The sequence below is a fragment of the Saccostrea echinata genome, unplaced genomic scaffold (genome assembly GCF_033153115.1).
Source record: "Saccostrea echinata isolate AGI-Se365-2 ecotype Australia unplaced genomic scaffold, CSIRO_AGI_Sech_v1 ptg000054l, whole genome shotgun sequence".
In the NCBI taxonomy this organism is placed as follows: domain Eukaryota; kingdom Metazoa; phylum Mollusca; class Bivalvia; order Ostreida; family Ostreidae; genus Saccostrea; species Saccostrea echinata.
In genome coordinates this window covers 10,826,056-10,844,840 of record NW_026889803.1, presented here as the reverse complement: position 1 = coordinate 10,844,840, position 18,785 = coordinate 10,826,056, and the positions used below count along the sequence as shown (strand labels likewise).

General features: G+C 34.9%; 1 protein-coding gene across 1 annotated transcript; it reads right to left on the bottom strand.

The window, feature by feature from the left end:
- Window positions 1–9,426: 9,426 nt before the first annotated feature.
- LOC133205703 (placenta-specific gene 8 protein-like) lies at window positions 9,427–17,140 on the bottom strand. Its single transcript, XM_061341564.1, has 5 exons — window positions 17,076–17,140; window positions 16,309–16,451; window positions 14,404–14,512; window positions 13,355–13,500; window positions 9,427–9,971 (listed from the first exon to the last, which is right to left on the bottom strand). Exons 1-5 carry the CDS (start codon window positions 17,092–17,094, stop codon window positions 9,861–9,863), a joined length of 528 nt encoding a protein of 175 aa, XP_061197548.1. The 5' UTR covers window positions 17,095–17,140; the 3' UTR covers window positions 9,427–9,860.
- Window positions 17,141–18,785: the final 1,645 nt, after the last annotated feature.

Genomic DNA, 18,785 nt, shown 5'->3' with positions numbered 1-18,785 from the left:
TTTGGACGCTCTTTATTTTTATTACTGAGTATTTTTTTTTAAATCTCCTCATCCTCGTCTAGAAGATTTGTAATAGAACATAGATGATTTTGTTACAAAATCCACCTTGTGACTATTCCTCAGATGTGGGGTTCAATTCTGTGAGTTGGCACGTTTTTCTCCGAGTCTTTGGAAAATAAACATTGATGAATACTAAGGCTACTGGCACTACAATGCTTTGTACCGGGTCTGTGCCATATATCCAAGTCATACGTGCAAAGGATGTCTATCCGTCTTGCTACCTGGCCCGGTGGTTCTTTAAAATAGAACAGCAATTTCAAAACACTATTGTCTGTCCTTGTAACCTAGTGTCCATACCAGTAATACCGGAAATGCTTGCACGCTAACACTACTAGTACTGCCGGAAATTCTTTTTGAAAGACGCTTTATGTCTTTCTGATTAGACAATGTCTTGCTGACATATTTGTCCTTCTATTTTCTGAGAAGAACTGTGCCAAAGCCGTCTTACTAGCGTTATTAGGATAAACAGGAAGCAAAGCCAGGGTGAGAGAGTATTGTTGTTAACCAAATGATATTGGAGTTCCTAGAAAGCTTAAAGTGACACTGTGACGGACAAACGGGAAATTTGACAAGAGTAGAATTTTTGCATGACACATGCAAATTTTGTTCAGTTCTTGAAGATATTAGGTTTCAGAAAATTACAGATTTCAGAACCTAAAAAATCTAATTTAATGGAGAAAAATAAAAGTAAAAAAATCTTTGTATAACACATCTCAAAAATATTGCTTCACTTCTTCCTCTTTATTGTACGCATGCGCTGAAAAGTTGAAGAATTTACCATGGTTTCAATTCCATAGATATAAATGTTGGATGACTGAAAATTTTGATACAATCTTCAGAAAAGATGATCGTAACTTATTCCTTACTTCTGCTTGCCCCAATTCAATGTTGTTTACAAGTTTCACGCTAAAAATAAAGGACGCGTGACCTTGACATTGTTGACATTGACGATAAAAACAAAGCGATAGATACAGCATTTGTTTTTCCGGCACTTATATTTTGCAGGTTTTTTTTTCTTGCTTTACAGTGCAGCTGAGTTGTCAAAATTTCGCTATATTCATATTTCACAGAAATCTTTTGTTTTGTGATACAATTTTCTTAAAAGAAAAACATGGTTTTGACTCATTTTCCAACTTTAAGCTGTTTGGCACTTAGCAATCCATTCATTTTCCCCCTTTCCTGTTAGGTTTGATCGAAGGAAAACCACATATAAATCTATGGTAATAGCCACATAACCCTGTAAATGATATAACCTCAATGACAGGGCATTTTTCGATGGCTGAAATATTCTGTGGTTCAGTATCTGTGTCCCCTCTACCTGCAAAAATGTAGCCCTCTCCATGTTTTTTTTTTTGGGGGGGGGGGGAGGGGCTACAACTCCTTAGGATCTCCGTAATGGTGCAAGTGCAGGAGTGATTCACTACCGCACGAATTTTGGCTTAAATTAATAGAAAGTGACTACTTTATAAACATTTCTTACCTGAACTAAAAATGTAGTAATGCAAGACTTAAATTCATCCAAATAGTTAATGAATAGACAATATATCGGTTAATTTTCGTGCTTGTCAACATCACAACTTGAATACTTAGTATCGCGATTACCTCGCGGTTATCTAATTGAAACGGAAATGGTTTTTGTCGTTTAGTTTCGTATAAAACGTTGGACATACGTTTTTATTTCATTTCTTAAACACTAAAAATTATTAATTCTACGATCATGTAAGTAGGTCGAAACTGCCGAGGCACTGGGATTGCACTGTGATAATACACACTGTATTATAGTGTTTTTGAAACCTCTCTAGAGACGGTGTTTGCTGTAGTTCTTAGCTGTGTGTCGTCTTTTACATTGTAGTAAGACCTGAATAATGTATACAGTTGCGGAGGGCACCTAGCTGAGAGTATACAATAGCCAGAACGTAAGACCTGAATAAGGCAGTTGGTTGGTTATTGAGAGAGGTTGGCATACATGTACCACGAAGGTGGGGGAATTACCAGCAGTTGACAGTATAGGTAGAGTGGCAGGACCAGAGGAAATTCGTGTGCGGGAGATACCCGTTGACCACAATTAGTGGTCATCCAATCAATAAGAAACCCTTTGTATTTGTTTTAATTGTACTAAAGTTTGTAAATACATTGTATTTGGTCAACAAAAACCTGAGTTAACAGGTTAACGAACCTGAGTGTAACGCCTCGGTGATACAAGACATATCACCACACACCAGCTTGGCCGCGTTGCACGTTACATAACTTACTGACGCTTTTTTGCGTCGGAGTCGAGGAAGCTATAATATAAATCTCACAAGATTTCCGGGGAGTAAGTAGTGGCAATCGAATAATTCGAACAATCATTATGTTTAAATTAAATGTATTGCCTAGGGTTGAACTCCAAATAGTAGGTTGTCTAATAAGGAATGTTTAGAGTATTCTATTAGCTTCCAAACGTAACGATTTTCAGGAAGAAATGGTTAAAAAATCAGCTTAGGGAAAAGTATCATCAAAAATGCAATATATAAGGATTAACTCCTCACAAAGTTTTATTAGCGTGTTTCAGCGAATGTTCAGCAAGATATTTCAGGAGGACTTCTTTCTTATCTCTCCTTATAACAAGCTAATCCAGAGAATTTGTGTCCCCCGCTTAGGGAAAAAAGAAGAACATGTGCAGTTCGGAAGGGGGGGGGGGTCATACTGCCCCCTGTATTTGTAGAATTATTGAATGTATACATGTATATTGAAGCATATTTAAAAATGCCAATATGGATATAAAGATTTCATTGCATATTCTTTAATATGTGTATAGAAGATTATTTTTAATATACAGAATATTTATCACACTGTAATAATGATTTTGTGAGTTTGTACACGCCAGACATCATAACTTTTTCATTTCACATGTTGAATAGTATCATTTAGTAAATCCAAAAAAAATAATTAAATTAAAAAATAATAAAAAAAAGAGAGAAATCGTCCGGGGATTGAACCCGGGCCTCTCACTTGCTAAGCGAGCAACATACCACTAGACCACGGAGGCACTTGATTATACAGCAAATTAAATGCAAACATTAACTCACATATAATGTTTATATTGACGTTTGATATTGTCAAAATTTTAATCAATACATGGTGTCTAATTTGGCCTTTACTAAACAGTTCTTATAGATGTAATAAGAATATAATGTCCGCCGACAACCTGTATTATACGTAATAACTCTCCACAAGCCCCTGTGCTAAAAATAGTGCCATGCGACTTTTAATGCAATACATGTAAATAATAATTAAAAAACGGGGTGGGACACTTTGAGAGGGGTGAGAGAGGCCCTAGGGAGATATGGTATAAAATTTCATTGCAAAAGCTTCTTGAGATATCGCCCGGAAACAAAAGTGTAACACACAGACGGAATGTATAAATTTACGACCTTGAACTCTGACCTTTTGACCTCAAAATCAATAGAGGTCTTCCTTAGGCCACAGGGAGTTGTTATGTAAAATTTCATTGCAAAAGCTCAAAGGATTCTCGAGATATCGCGTGGAAACGAAAGTGTTAAAACAAAGAATTTATGAAATTTTGACCTTGACCTTTGACCTTTTGACCTCAAAATCAATAGGGTTCTTCTTTACGCCATAGGGAGTTGCCACGCAAAATTTCACTCCGAAAGCTCAAAGGGTTCTCGAGATATCGCGCGGAAACGAAAGCGTTACAGACAGAAATACAGCTAGACGGACGGACGGACCCAAATTCATATCCCCCACTTTCAGTGAAAGCGATCTTGCATTGGGAAAAAGAATACTAAATCACCGGATGTTTACATCATTTCCTGGTTAGACAAGATGGAGAAGAGTACTAAATGGGTAGGCGTTACCTGATTGGCTGAATTCAGGTATTATTTTCATTTTAAAGTAAAAATATTAATGTTTGAAATGAATGATGGAATGAGGGAATATTACAGAAAGTATAGAAATACCAGGGGGAACTTAAGGAGTGGGGTTGATTTTAGATGTATAGTGCCATTTACTGCCGATTACTGTAAGTTGTAATCAACTGCAAATTTGACCTATGAACTCAACGGCACGGTATATTTTTTTCCCATGTTTTTAATAAGTCCTTAGAATGAAGTTTCAAATGATACCAGACATTTGTTTGAAAGGGAATTAGTAAAGTACTGGTAGGGCATAAGGTTTGTATAGAGTTCTATGGGAAATTAATTGGTACTCTTTTCCCTAATTGGCCTCAGCCAACAGACATTTCCTACCTCCACCATGAAAGAGTTCCGTTAAGTTATCGCGATTCAAGTATTGTCTGCGATGTTTACTGTCCTTGATCGATTTTATTTTGGGACATCCAATGAGAATACGAGAGCAAGGCAGCGGATCTCATAGATATCTCTTATTTTAAGAATAAACAACACTGTAAATGAATAAAATTTCACATAGAATGCTTTTATTTACAGATGTTAGAGTGATACCGTACGGCGAAATTATTTATCTGCACCGATATTTACTTTAGCAAGCTATTCTAAATTTCAAGCGCAAGTCATTACATCACGCGAGACCTGTCATGGCGGCTGAGGAAAACGAGCAGAAAACATGCAGTACTGAAGTATTTTACCTTGCGATTATATTGCCTGAAGACGCCCGTATTTGAAAAAAAAATATTTTTGCACCATTAAATGCACCATGGAATTGTAGCCCTCTTCTAAAAACATCAGATCAAGAATATCGTAGAGGGCTACATTATTGCAGCTTAAAGGAATCAAAACAAAGAGCAAACATTTGCAGAATAAGGTTAACAATAAATGTAAATCTAAATAAAAAAATCCGATCAGTAGAAATCAAAACCGGTTTCATGCAACTTAAAAAGGTCGTTAAAAAAGCTTCAATCATACGTTGAAAGGGTGACTTTCAAGATTAGTCATGAAATTATGCTCATGAAATGCAAAATAGCTCGATATGTGGCATCAAATTCGAGTTTCTTCGGGCATATCAAACATATCTTGAATTAAAATTGCATAATTGAGAGTCTAGACCTTAACTTACAAATACAGGTGTACCTGGATAATTTTTTAATGAGTGGCAGATCACTTTGAATGGAAAATTGTAATGTTGCAGTGTTTCTTAATAAGTTAATTCAGCCCGAGGATAATGAAGCAGGTTTAGAGTAGAGTCAGCATTTGAACATTGTCTTAAAGTTTTATATATAGAAAAAAAAACAAACATTAAATTTGAAAAGTTAATTGAAAACTGTTTTCTTTGTTGTAAATTTTAATTTATAAGTGTCACTTTCATTGTTTGAAGGGAATAGAATTTTAAATTTAGTGTACGACTCTTTTATGATTCTGGGCCCTGATAACCTTTCGTCTTAAAAAACACAAAATGTTCCTTTTATTTGTTTATGTAAAACAGTAAACCCCCAAAATGGCTTAGCCAGACTCACGTAACGTTGAATGTGTGTAAGACAGATGTACATTTACTCATTGTTTTCTCGAGTGCCGGTGTTGTAGAGTAGGATTTCCCACATAGCCAGCTCCCCCCCCCCCTTTGGAATCTGTACTCTAGAGTATAAATTTCACACCAGAGCCAAATTTCCCCCTCTTTCTTTCTCAGAGTAGGATTTTCCCTCTTTTATCAATGCCTACATTATAACGACAATAATGTGACAAAATGTTTATATGAAAGTCAATTAATTTTCTCTAATTTAAATATTGGTGTTTTGGTCTCATGATCATGAATTGTCAAATATAGTATGAAGTCTTAAAATATATAGTTCAAATCATTGAGTCTCAACCCAAAATTTTAAGTTATGGGAGAAAAATAATTAGTCACTTCAAAAATCGTAAGACTCGATGTTTCAACACCATCTCCCGGTGCAGCTGTACGTGCTTGCTCACGAGTTTTTAAATAATATCAGATCACTTTAAATTATGAATATTTTTTTATGAAGAGATACTAAACAGTTATTAGAGGAACGTGTCATCTGACCTTAAATGGTTTGTGAGTTTGTGATAACATTCCTACAGGTATATCGTTGTCAGAAACATGTGTCATTTTCGGAACAAACCTTTGAGGAATAAAAAACAAAACCCTTCCCCCAAACGTATATATATATATATATATATATATATATATATATATATATATATATATATATATATATATATATATATATATATATATATATATATATTGTAAATAAGATTGGGTTGTCTCCAAATCATGCACTGCAGTATGGTTCTCCCTATTTTGCTACTGTCATATAAATAAAGTCTGCGGGCATTAATTTTTTGGTTTCTCAAGGAATTTTGAATTTCTAATATGTTCGTTTCCCCTCCCCCCGCACCCCCGGTCCTTTTCATAACTTAAATTCTTCCTTCAGACTAAGAATTAAATGCTTGTTTCAAATATTTTACGATTCACAAACTTTATTTCCATAATGATACATGGCTTGAGGAGGGCTATGTGCGACAGAGGCAACCTTGTAACAATTTTTAAGCACACATTTTGCATGGCTCTCTTTTTTTTGAATGCCTCTACCGCTTAATTGAATGATTGTAATTTTCCAAGAAGCATGGCTAAGGCTTTTTATAAGGTGAACATTTACTCAAATTATACTCATGGCCCAACGGTTAATCATTTAACACTATCCATTCAAAAACGTTAAATGGAAGTCTATGGTTAGTAGAGGAGAATCATGCAACAAGTAGGGAATACTTGTAGGTTTATGAACAGTACGTATTTGAATAAAGCACCAAACGAACATTTATATGCAATGAGAAAATATGACATACGGGTAATGCGTACATGTAGAATAACGAGGGAGTCATGATGCATCTACTTTTCATAACAGAACAACGAGTAATATCCAACTGGGATTTCAAGCTGACATATCTTCCTTGTATGTTAGTAAACATATAAGTATTGTTCTTCAAGCATATAAAATTCTTCTTCATTAAATACACAAACAAACAACGCAATGATCTAATTGTGAACTGGGAAGCAGTATTATCTGTTGTATGAAGTTACCGCCCTTATAATTTTGAATTACATTCATTATTTGCATAAATAAACAAATCTGTTGAATCCAGTTTAAAGTAAAAAGATCAAGAATAAACATCATATAATTTCTTTCAAAATAACGTAACGATAAGAATCTTATCTTTGTCGTAGAATAAATACTTTTCCATCATTTTTATTGTAAATAACTATAAAACATCTATGTATTATGCATATATACAGTTTATTTCACAGGAATAAGAGTATCTGAGTCACACGGACAATAAATAGATAAAGAGAGAGGGGGAGAGTGGGGAGGAGAGAGAGAAAGAGTGGTGAGAGAGAGAGAGAGAGAGAAAGAGTGGTGAGAGAAAGAAAGAGTGGTGAGAGAGAGAGGAAGAGTGGTGTGGGAGTGGTGAGAGAAATAGTCGTGTGGGAGGAGGGGGAGAGGAGAGAGACTAGGGCAGAGGAAAGGGGGAGGGGGTAGGACAGAGGGGGAGAGAGAAATATGTGTTGAAATCTTATTACTTTATATCTACGATATGTAAAAAGTATAAAACATACAACTGGATTGACTTTCGATTTTTTTTTGTATATTTGATGTTGTAAACTCTGCAACTCCAGCATGAGTACTTCAAAATTTACTCTTATTTTGACCCTCTTGATATCATATTTGTATATTTCGTCTACTTGTATAAAATAAGATATTTAACTTGAATGTGTTGCAAGTTACCAATCATGTTTTCCAGTATCAGCAAAATTTACTAGTCTACAAAAGTAAAGTCTACAAGTTTGTCGAACTTTGATAATGAGAAATTATTATTCTTCTAATTTCTTGTTTTTCCAAATTTATTTCAAAATTTTTATTTTTGTTTCTTATTTTAATTCTAACTTTTAGTTTAGATTTACCAGTTTTATATCATTTTCTTAATGTCATTTTATTTAACGATATTTAACGATTAGCGGGTTCCAGTAAAAGTTCTTCCAAGCCTCTTATATTCGAGAAGTGGTGTAAATAAAAAAATTCCAAGGAACCTTTGGAAAATTTAATATCACAAAATTATACCAGAATCAATAACGTCAATACTACGACATTTCAACTTAATATACAAGCATTCCCAACGACAATGACCCTGGGTGCCGAGTTTAGGTTTAAACTTGAAGCTATTCACTTGTGTATTGTGACGTCTCTATACGAGTTTAAAATTCTCGATAGGACGTAAAATAATATAGAATTAGACAATCAATCATTTTTTGGAGAAATACCCCAGTCTGAGGAGGTGAGTTTATGTATTTATACTATATAATCGAAAGACCCACCTCCCATTTACACCCCCCCCCCTCCCGACCCAGACCTAGAGGCTATGGTATTCACAATTTTGAAGTTGATACCTTAAGTTAACTCATCATGACTATGCACTTACTTTCCTTGGTATCTATTCAGGAACAGAGAAGATTTTCAAAGAAATAATTCATTTTCACTATATGAATTTAAATATAAATTTATTAAATTAGAGCCTCCTCCTCCCCATACCGAAACCCTGACTTGGGACCACCAATTTCACAATTTTGGAAGAGGCTTCTTTACCACGCAACCTAGTTTATCTGCTAAATATACAGGGAAGAGAGGATATTTTCAATATATGATCATTAGAATCACGCTCTTACATCAGAACATCTGACCTGGGACCAAAAATTTCAAATTTAGGAAAAGGCACCTTTTCTCAACATTACCACTCACCTAGTTTATATGCTATATAGGGGAAAGAGGACATTTTCACTAAATGATCATAAGAGGTTCTAAAGTACTTTAGAACCCCTGACCCAGCTGGGACCATGAATTTCAAAATTTTGGTAGAGGGCCAAATTCTAGTATGCTTGATATCCAGAGATATCAAATTTCGAGATCAAATTTATCATAAAGCCCTTCGGGCTTTATGGAATTTGATCTTGTGACCAACCCGTATTTATATCCCGATAGATGTTTAAAAATGATACACTATTTCTTAAATATAGTGAAAAAGTAGGAGGTCAGATTCCTATGGGGGTCATTTTTCATCGTGTGTGGAGTCTTAGAATTACCGGCCTGGAAGGGTTTTCTACTTGCCGTAGAATATTGACCGGGGATTCATTTTCTACGTAGAAATTTGACCACCTGGTCAATATTCTATGGGGGCCACTTTTCGTCGTTACACCGTCATATACCCAGATTGTTCTGTGAGACATTGTATACAGGAGGAGATCCTTGAACGAAAGGCTGGACATTTCTCTCTAAGTGAAGGTGGAGGACCTGTCTTATCCTGAAAAGAACAAAGATTTATCACTCCTGATATTGCCTGTGTCAATGTAATTTCTTTTTTTCTTCCCCAAAATAAATTTTCATTTATCAATTATTTATTAATCAATATCAATACATTTATTAATTCATATCTATATATGTCTATAGGTTATGATATATCTTGCCATAATTTTCCTTAAATACGTTCCTAGACTTCTTGTCTGTTTTAAAAATTAATAATAATAATAAGTAGAGCAAAGCTCGTTGCTGGAGCAACAGGCAGGTCTTCCGTCTTCCTTATATTCATTTAATGATTAATGCACGTCCTTGATTTGCAAGAATTTTTGAAGACAGAGCTGAAAATAATCAATCAATCAATTGACTGTTCTCTCAATACATCAAGTGTTTGAAAAAAAATGCATCAAAGAAAACAAAAATGTCTGTAGTATATAACTAAGAAATTAAAACACTGTATACCAGTTCTAGCTTCGGATGAATGAAACTAATTTTTAGTATAACAAAACAATATTTAAGAATGTCATCTGACAATTGTTTGATTCAGCTGGATGTTATCATGCTCACGTGACAGTTGGCACATGACGCATGCGGGGCACCAGCAGACCATGCAACAGTCCTCACAGATACTGCCCTGTAATACAAATAGGAAATATTTCATGCATTTTTCCTGACATTTTGAATTTATTCACCCGTATCGAAGATTCGGGGGTATATAGTTTTTGCCCTGTCCGTCCGTCTGTCTGTCTGTCCGCAAAAACTTTAACTTTGCTCATAACTTTCGATTTAGAGCTATGGTTTTCATATTTCACAGGTATATTCCTTGTGACAAGACCCTTCTTTGGGTACCATCATATTTGACCTTTTGACCTTGACCTTAGAGTTTGACACAGTTTTACAAAATTTTACCCAACTTTAACCTTGGGCATAACTTTTGAACAGTTGGAGCTAGGGCTTTCATACTTCACAAGTGTAATCATTGTGACAAGACCTTCCTTTGGATACCAACAAGATTGACCCTTTGACCTTGACCTTGGAGGTTGACCTACTTTTGTAAAACTTTAAGCTTGGTCATAACTTTTGAACAGTTGGTGCTAGGGCTCACATTCTTCACCTGTGTACGTGTATTTCTTGTGCTAAGACCTTCCATTAGATATAAACAATTGTAGTCCATAGACATTGATCTTGGAGTTTGAATGATCTACTTTTAAAAATCCTTAATCTTGGCCATTACTTTTGAACAGATGGTGATAGGGCTTTCACTCTCCACATGTGTAATCCTTGTGACAAGTCCTTCCTTTGGATAACAACAACTTTGACGCTATGACCTTGACCTAGGAGTTTGACCTACTTTTGAAAAACTTTAACCTTTGCCATTTCTTTTGAACAGTTGCTGCTACGGCTTTCATTCTTCACAAGTTTAATCCTTGTGACATAACCTTTCTTTTGATACCAACAACTTTGACCGTTTGACCTTCACCTTTGAGTTTGACCTACTTTTGGAAAAATTTAACCTTGGCCATGACTTTTGAACAGTTAGAGCTAGGGCTTTCATTCTTCACATGTGTATTCCTTGTGACAGGACTTCTCTTTGGATACCAATAACTTTAACCTTGACTTTGGAGTTTGACGTACCTTAAAAAAACTTTAACCTTGGCCATTACTTTTGAATGGTTGGTGCTAGGTCTTTAATATTTCACATGTGTATTTCTTGTGAGAAGGCCTTTCCTTGGGCACCATTAATTTTGACCATTTGACCTTGACATTGATGTTTGACTTACTTTTGAAAAAAACTTTAACCTTTTCAATATCTTTTCAATGGTTGCTGCTAGGGCTATCATATTGGTATATTCCTTTGGACAAGACCTTACTTTGGGTACCAATATATTTGATTTGCATTTGAGAAAGTTTAACCTTCGCTATGAGTTGCCATACGGGGACATCAGTGTTTCACAAACACATCTTGTTTTGTTCAAGAAACAAGACCGATAAGAAAATTCTTGGAGTATTAATATCTGACGCAGTACAAATGTTTCACCTCTAGCAGTTTAAGAAATATATTTTAAAAACAAGATACCTCTTTAGTACATGGTGATATCTCACAAGTTTGTACTTTCAAATTTATTACGTTATTTCAAAGTAATTAAAAAGAAAGATATCTCTGTATGTATATGAGAAATCTCTCTAAGAACAAAATGTGTTTGTGACGGAAACACTGGTGCACCCGTATGGCAATGCAAATCAAATATGTTGGTACCCAAAGTAATGTCTTGTCCAGATGGATTTTAGCTGTGAAATATGAAAGCCCTAACAACAATCATTGAAAAGATATGGAAAAGGTAAAGGTTTTTCAAAAGTAAGTCATACATGAAGGTCAAGGTCAAAATTAATGGTGCCGAAGGAAAGGCATTCTCACAAGAAAAACACATGTGAAAAATGAAAGCCCTAGCATCAACTGTTCAAAAGTAATAGCCAAGGTTAAAGTTTTCCAAAAGCAGGTCAAACTCCAAGGCCAATGTCAATGGACTACATTTGTTGGCATCTAAAGAAAGGACTTGTCACAAAGAATACAAATGTGAAGAATGAAAGCCCTAATAACAACCGTTCAAAAGTTATAGCCAAGTTGAAGTTTTCCAAAAACAGGTCAAACTCCATGGTCAAGTCAAAGGGTCAATCTTGTTGGTATCCAAAGAAGATCTTGTCACAAAAATTACACATGTGAAGAATGAAAGCCATAGCACCAACCGTTCAAAAATTATGGCCAAGGTTAAAGTTTTTCAAAAATAGGTCAAACTCTAATGTCAAGGATAATGGGTCAAAGTTGTTGGTATCCAAAGAAAGGTCTTGTCACAAGGATTACACATGTGAAGTATGAAATCCCTAGCTCCAACTGTTTAAAAGTATGGCCAATGTTAAAGTTGGGTAAAATTTTGTAAAACTTGGTCAAACTCCAAGGTCAAAAGGTCAAATATGATGGTGCCCAAAGAAAGGTTTTGTCACAAGAAATACACGTGAAATATGAAAGTCGTAGCTCCAAATCGAACTAATCAAATGTTATACCAACAACTTTGACCTTTTGACCTTGACCAAGGAGTTTGACCTATTTTTGAAAAACTTTAACCTTGGCCATATCTTTTGAATGGTTGGTGCTGGGGCTTTCATATTTCACATGTGTATTTCTTGTGAGAAGGTTCTTATACAAATCTTACTTTGGGTACCAACTTATTTGATTTGCATTTGAGAAAGTTTAACCTTCGCTTTAAGTTGCCATACGGGACATCTGTGTTTCACAAACACATCTCTTTTTTTTTTGTTTAATTTTTAGGAAAAGTTATATATTTTTAAGGAAAAAATGTTTATTTAGGAAAAGGAAAAGGGATAAGACATAAAAATATATCTTTGTCTGTTTAAAAGATATTTTTGTAGGTAAAGAGATGTTTGTTTGTTTGTGTGTAATTTAACGTACATCTCGAGAATTTTTCACTCATATGGAGACGCCACCACATACCGGTGGAGAGCTGCAAATTTTGACCTATACTCGGCGCTTAGGGCCATTTAGCAGTGAGGGATCTCTTTCGTGCCAGCACCTACTGCGACACGGGACCTTGGTTTATACGGTCTCATCCGAAGGACCGGTCTCCGCGTCCCACAGTGGGATTCGAACCCGCGACATAAGGATCAACTCCTTACGCTGCAACTCTAGAGCAGACGTTCTAACCACTGCGCCACGCTGGCGACCGGAAAAGAGATGTCTCTTTTAAACAACAGCTTGACTTTGCTTTTTAAAACTTATGACAATTCTTTTGCCTTCGGGCACTTGAGGAATAATCTTGAATATCATGGCAAGCATAATTAAGTTTCATGATGAAAGAAACTGACATTTGACATCAAACAGCCTTATTTATAATGTTTAGTTACTAACCATGTTTTCGAATTATTTTATATTGTATCTATTATGAAAGAAATATCGTCAGACAGGTCATGTAATTATAGAAATTTGCGAAAATGCAAACTTACGACAATGTTGTTTTCTGCGCGGACTTTGGTTCGGAGAGGAACCAAAGAACCATATCCTGCGATAGCGAAAGGTAGACAACAGGACTCGCCTAGCTTATTCGAGAGGTAACACATATAGCAATTTGCACACCAGGTCACAGCACAGCCTGTTTTAAAATAAAGGAATCCGTTGATTAAAAGATATCTGGGGCTCAATAGAACAGAATGAAATCTTTTAATGTCTTTCTGAATTACTTAATATGCTTCCATACAAAAATCTTATCTCAAAAAGAAAAAAAAATCAAATCATTTGCAAGACATTGTAATAATACTTGTTTAAAATATTAATTGAAAAATTGTTCTAAAATTGAAACAACCTTAATATTTCCATCTTTACAAAATATAAATTCAAATTACATACCTAAATGTATTGAATATACCACACATTTGGAGACGTCCGCAGTGGATGATTTTTTTTTAATGTGCACAACCTTTATAGTAAATGTAATCACTCTTTCAAACAAGCATTCTGAGAGAATTGCATTAGCAATACTAGTCCCCTACCGGCAAGTGTAATCTGGTTCCCGTTAAAAATTGAAAATGCCATAATTCCGTCGAAAATCAATGAAGTGAAACGAAATGCAAATTTGACTTATAACTCATCAAGGTAAAGTCACATACCAAAAATCTGCTCAATATCTGCAAGCGTTTAGAAAAAAAATGTGGAAAACCCTGAGAAATTGAAAAGGTCGTAATTCCGTCAAAAATCATTGAAGCGGAACGAAATGCAAACTTGATCTGTAACTCATCAAGATACACTCACATACCAAAAATCAGCTCAATATCTGAATGCGTTTAAGAAAAAGTGCGGAAAACCAAGTGGGACAGACTGACAGACAGACAGAGGGACAGCTAGACGGACGGACGGACAGACAGACAGACGGACGGGCAGACTCAGAGAAAACCTATAGTCCCCTCCGGTTTCACTGGTAGGGGACTTACAATAGTCTTTAAAATTAAAGTAGATGCCTTTGATTTTATATATACATGTATATTTGAAACAAACGTACAGGATGCCATGTCTTCGAAACAGCCGCAAATACCGGTGCTCCAGTCTCTCGGTGAAGGTCGAGTTGGGACCTGTTGTTGTTGTACAACCACAGTCGTATTGGTGGTATGCTATGCAGAGAAAGGGAAGAAGCTTTTTAATCTTAATTTTTTATTAATGTTAAATTGCCCTCTTATAATATATGTTCTTGCAGCATCAATTCTATAGGGTTATTGAACTTATATTGGTGAATATTGGCACGAGTTGGCTGTACAAAAATTTGTCTTCGAAAGGTTGACCAGACGACCTTTTTTGTTTACAACGGGGCATACGATATTGAACGCTCGTATTCGGAAATGTTTCATAAACGTAATACAAACTCAGCGTTCAATAAAACGCCAAGGTATTGAATGCTAAAATTCTCTAGACTTCTAGTAGTTTTTTTTAATTGTAGACTATTTATTAGCTATATGATAAAAAATATTTCTGAAGTATTAGTCTATCACCTATACTTACTGGAGTATATAGAATAGAGAAAATGAAAGTATTTTGATACTTGGTTCGAAAATATCCAAGAAAGATTGAAATACTATTTATTATTTCACTGATTAAGAAGTTAAGGTAGATAAACCTTTTTCAAGCACCATGAGATATGGTATCCAGGTTAAGCAGGTGTACCTATCGAATGGGCGAGTAATAAGTTTAACAACATACTTTGTACACGTTTAAAACAAGAATGAAAACTGGTTTTATTGAATTCACTTCAAATGATCCTTCAAAGATTTAATCTTATAAATAGAGAAGATTACTAAATATTTTAAGCAAACGATAAACAAAATACTACGTACAAAATTTCATATCATTTGTTATATTAACCATCGGGTCCCATATTATCCCTCGGGCCTTAGACCCTCGGATGAATACGATATATGATATAGATTTTGGTATATCTTATATTCGAAATTTCAGTATATTACAATTTTTAATTTATATCAAGCAATTACATGTAGTATTAAATGCAACATTGATTTAAAATATGTACATGCCAATCTCAAGTCATCCATTGAAGTTTCCATGTGTGTATTATCACTTTCAGCCATTTTTACACAATTAAAATATTCTTAATTCACATAACATCCTAAGAACCCAATTGCAAGCGAGCGTAGATTGACCCACAACAGAGTGATCTGCTATTGATACCAAAGAATCACGTGACCCTAATATCGAATACGCGACAACTACGGTCGCACATAAGTATAAATATACGTCCATACTGCACTTCACTATTCAAAAAAATAAACAATAACAACAACAATATATGCATTTTAAAGTGCTAAAAATATACTTGCTCGGCAGAGCGTGCGCTAGAAAAGGAACTCTAACACTACAAGAAAACTTTTCAAACACGTCATTTCCAGAAATCTAATTTCATTGGCTGTTACTCAGTATATAAATATTGCTATATGAAACGTTTCAGTGCACACAAATTGTTTACATGTTGTTAGGACAACTATTTCTCGCTATGCTATCATAACGCAAGAAATTATAACTAAGATATTTTATATGTGAGTTCACATTGTCATTTAAGAATGTTTCGGGCAAGCATATGACCTTTCTCTTCAAAATAGGACCGGTCCTGGGTATTGTGACGTCATCCATATCGCACAGTGCGGAATCGGTGTATTTTCTACTAAGTATATGAGAAATGTCGTTATCGATGCGTTAAATAATTTTCAGGCATCAAAAGAAAATACCTTTGATATTACGTAATATTCTTTTTAAACAGCAACAGAAGAAATCATGTTTAGCAACTGAAAATGGTCTCTATGTGCCGCATATTGTCTTGTATCGATCCAAACAAACCATGATTAAACAAAATTTTCTCTATGCGCCATATGTTGTCTAGAATGTAAATAAAAATACTCACGTATCCGTATGGCTGCCCCACCCCTGGTTGACCTGTTACCGGCATAGGTCCAAGTCCTGAATACTGGGAGGCATTGTACCCAGGACTGGATCCTTGATCGAAAGGTTGGACATTTTGCTGTGGGGGTGTTAATGGAGGCTTTCCTAGGAGATAGAAAACCCCGAAATTTAACCCTCCTGATTTTGGCTGTCTTGTAATTTCTATTACATTTTGTGAAAAAATAAATTTAATATTTATAATTTATTCATTTATTCTCATTGAGAGAACGCGTCTATAACTAAGTAAATTTACATTTAGTATACTTTGGATCAGAGTGATCTTTAATCTTGTCGACACGTTTCCTATTTTTTCTTTCAAAGTAATAGAAATTTTGTCGAAGAAAATGCTTCGTTAATTTTTAACATTTCCGAATCAACTGAAATTTCGAACACAAAATTATACACTAACAAAGAATTCCTTACTGAGCACTGAGGAATAGTTGATGCAAAATTATTTTAAAAAAAAACCCTGAGTCAACATTGAACAAATAAGGATTTCTTAGAAATATGAGCAATAATTTTTTTATTACTTATTTAAAAATAAATCTCAAATGAGCTACAAAAATTTAATCAAAACCAGACAGAAGAAAAACGAAACTAAAGTTTTGTTTCATCTTTACTCCAAATAATATTTCAATATCAAATTTCCCCTCAGACATACAGAAGAAATTATACTTTGTTGGGCAATAAAAAAAAATCATTGCAAATATTTTAACCAAGTGTACAGACCTGATTCCCAGTCCGCCATTTTGTTTTACTTGGACACGCCCAGCAGATCTCAGGCAGTGACCGTTTTATTTATGGTTGGCATGCGTAACATTGATAAGAAGTGATCAATTTCCTATTATAAAAATGCATTACATAATTTGATTTGAGAGGGCTTTTTCACTTGTGAGAGTTAAAAAAAATTGTCAATTTATGACATTATGATTATCATATGGCAGTTTTGCAATCGGTGAATTAGTCTGAACCATGGTAATTGCTCTGGGAATCACTAACTTTGTAGCATTCCTTTAGAGAATTAAGGGAAAAAAAATGTAAAATACTATCTCTGAATGAACACCATTCGTAGCACTATCAAATTTAAACAATTGAAAGATCTCCACCTGCTGACTGACAAGGGGCACATAGTTCTCAACTTACTCAAAATTAATATTCTTTGTTTCCAAGCATTCTCTCTTTCTCCCTCCCACCTCCTCTCATTTTCATCTTACTCTCTCTCTGTGTGTGTGCGCAAAAACTGTCAACACTAAGCAAATATAAAGGAGGAAGTAATAACTATCAAAAAAGATATCAGGTTATATCTCATCCATAGGTTACCAGTATTGAGCGACAGGTAATAGCACGACAGTGCAGAGGAATGCCACACTGCAGAAAACTAGGTCAAACAGGAAAAAAAGTTAAATAGCTCTTGATAAGATAAGGAATGTAACAGAAACTTGTGAAAAAATAAAAGAAGTGAAAATTATGTAAAAGGTAAAAATAACGAGCAGTGATCAATCTAAAAAAAATCCATAAACAATACAAATATGTGAAGAGGGCATAAAACACGGACCCCTGGAAATTCCAAGGTGGGATCAGGTGCCTAGGAGGAGTGAGCATCCCCTGTAACTGTTAAGCAAATGCTTAAAGAACAATATAAGAATATCATACATGATAGGAATAGATGTCTTCGAGGCATGAATTTTTCATGGCTTACCCATTAGAATCTGACCTTCTCAACACAACACAAATGTTTTTATTAAAAAAGATAAAGTTCGAACCATTAGAGAAATTTATCAAAGGGAACATCCAACGCTAATTTTTGGAAATGGTTGGCCTAGAATCAATTCTTTTAATTTGAGATATGACAGATGCATAATTGCTATTCCCATTATATCAGGGTCTGTGATACATAATTATTTTTGTGATTTAATATCTAGATAGACATGTATCACAGGCTCTAAGAGAAGCAAAGATCGTTGGCTTACAGTACTCATAATACATTGAATGTAAGGTTTAATCAAACTGATACTCAGAATGCCATTGAGACCTCTTACATTGCCTGCAACTTGTAAATTGCTTCTATCTCATTTATACGTATTGTTTGATAATCTAAACCTTCACGCGGTTCAATATTTAATTCTTTGCAAAAGTACGAATTTCAATTGCATCCTAGTTTACAACTTTCAGATTTATCCGTTACTGCTTCCTTTGATTGATCACGTGCATCACCTACACTATCTGTTTCAAAACTAAATTTCTGAGCCCCATAGTATCTCATCCTGCCTGAACTGTCCTATATATCGATAATCCTCTTCCATGGCATCCTGTAAACTCCGACATTATTCCTTTCATGACCTTTAAGGAGTTCATACATTATCTAAATGGATTGAAACTTTTCTCTCTAGCATAACCATGCATGTTACGAGTATCTCCTGTGTGGTCACATGTACACAG

Excerpts from the sequence above, each read along its gene's own strand:
- LOC133205703 (XM_061341564.1), bottom strand. Across the intron at positions 14,513-16,308 it reads TGGGGCAGCCATACGGATAC|CATACCACCAATACGACTGT; the intron begins GTGAGTATTTTT and ends TTCTCTGCATAG. Across the intron at positions 9,972-13,354 it reads GCGCAGAAAACAACATTGTC|GGCAGTATCTGTGAGGACTG; the intron begins GTAAGTTTGCAT and ends TTTGTATTACAG.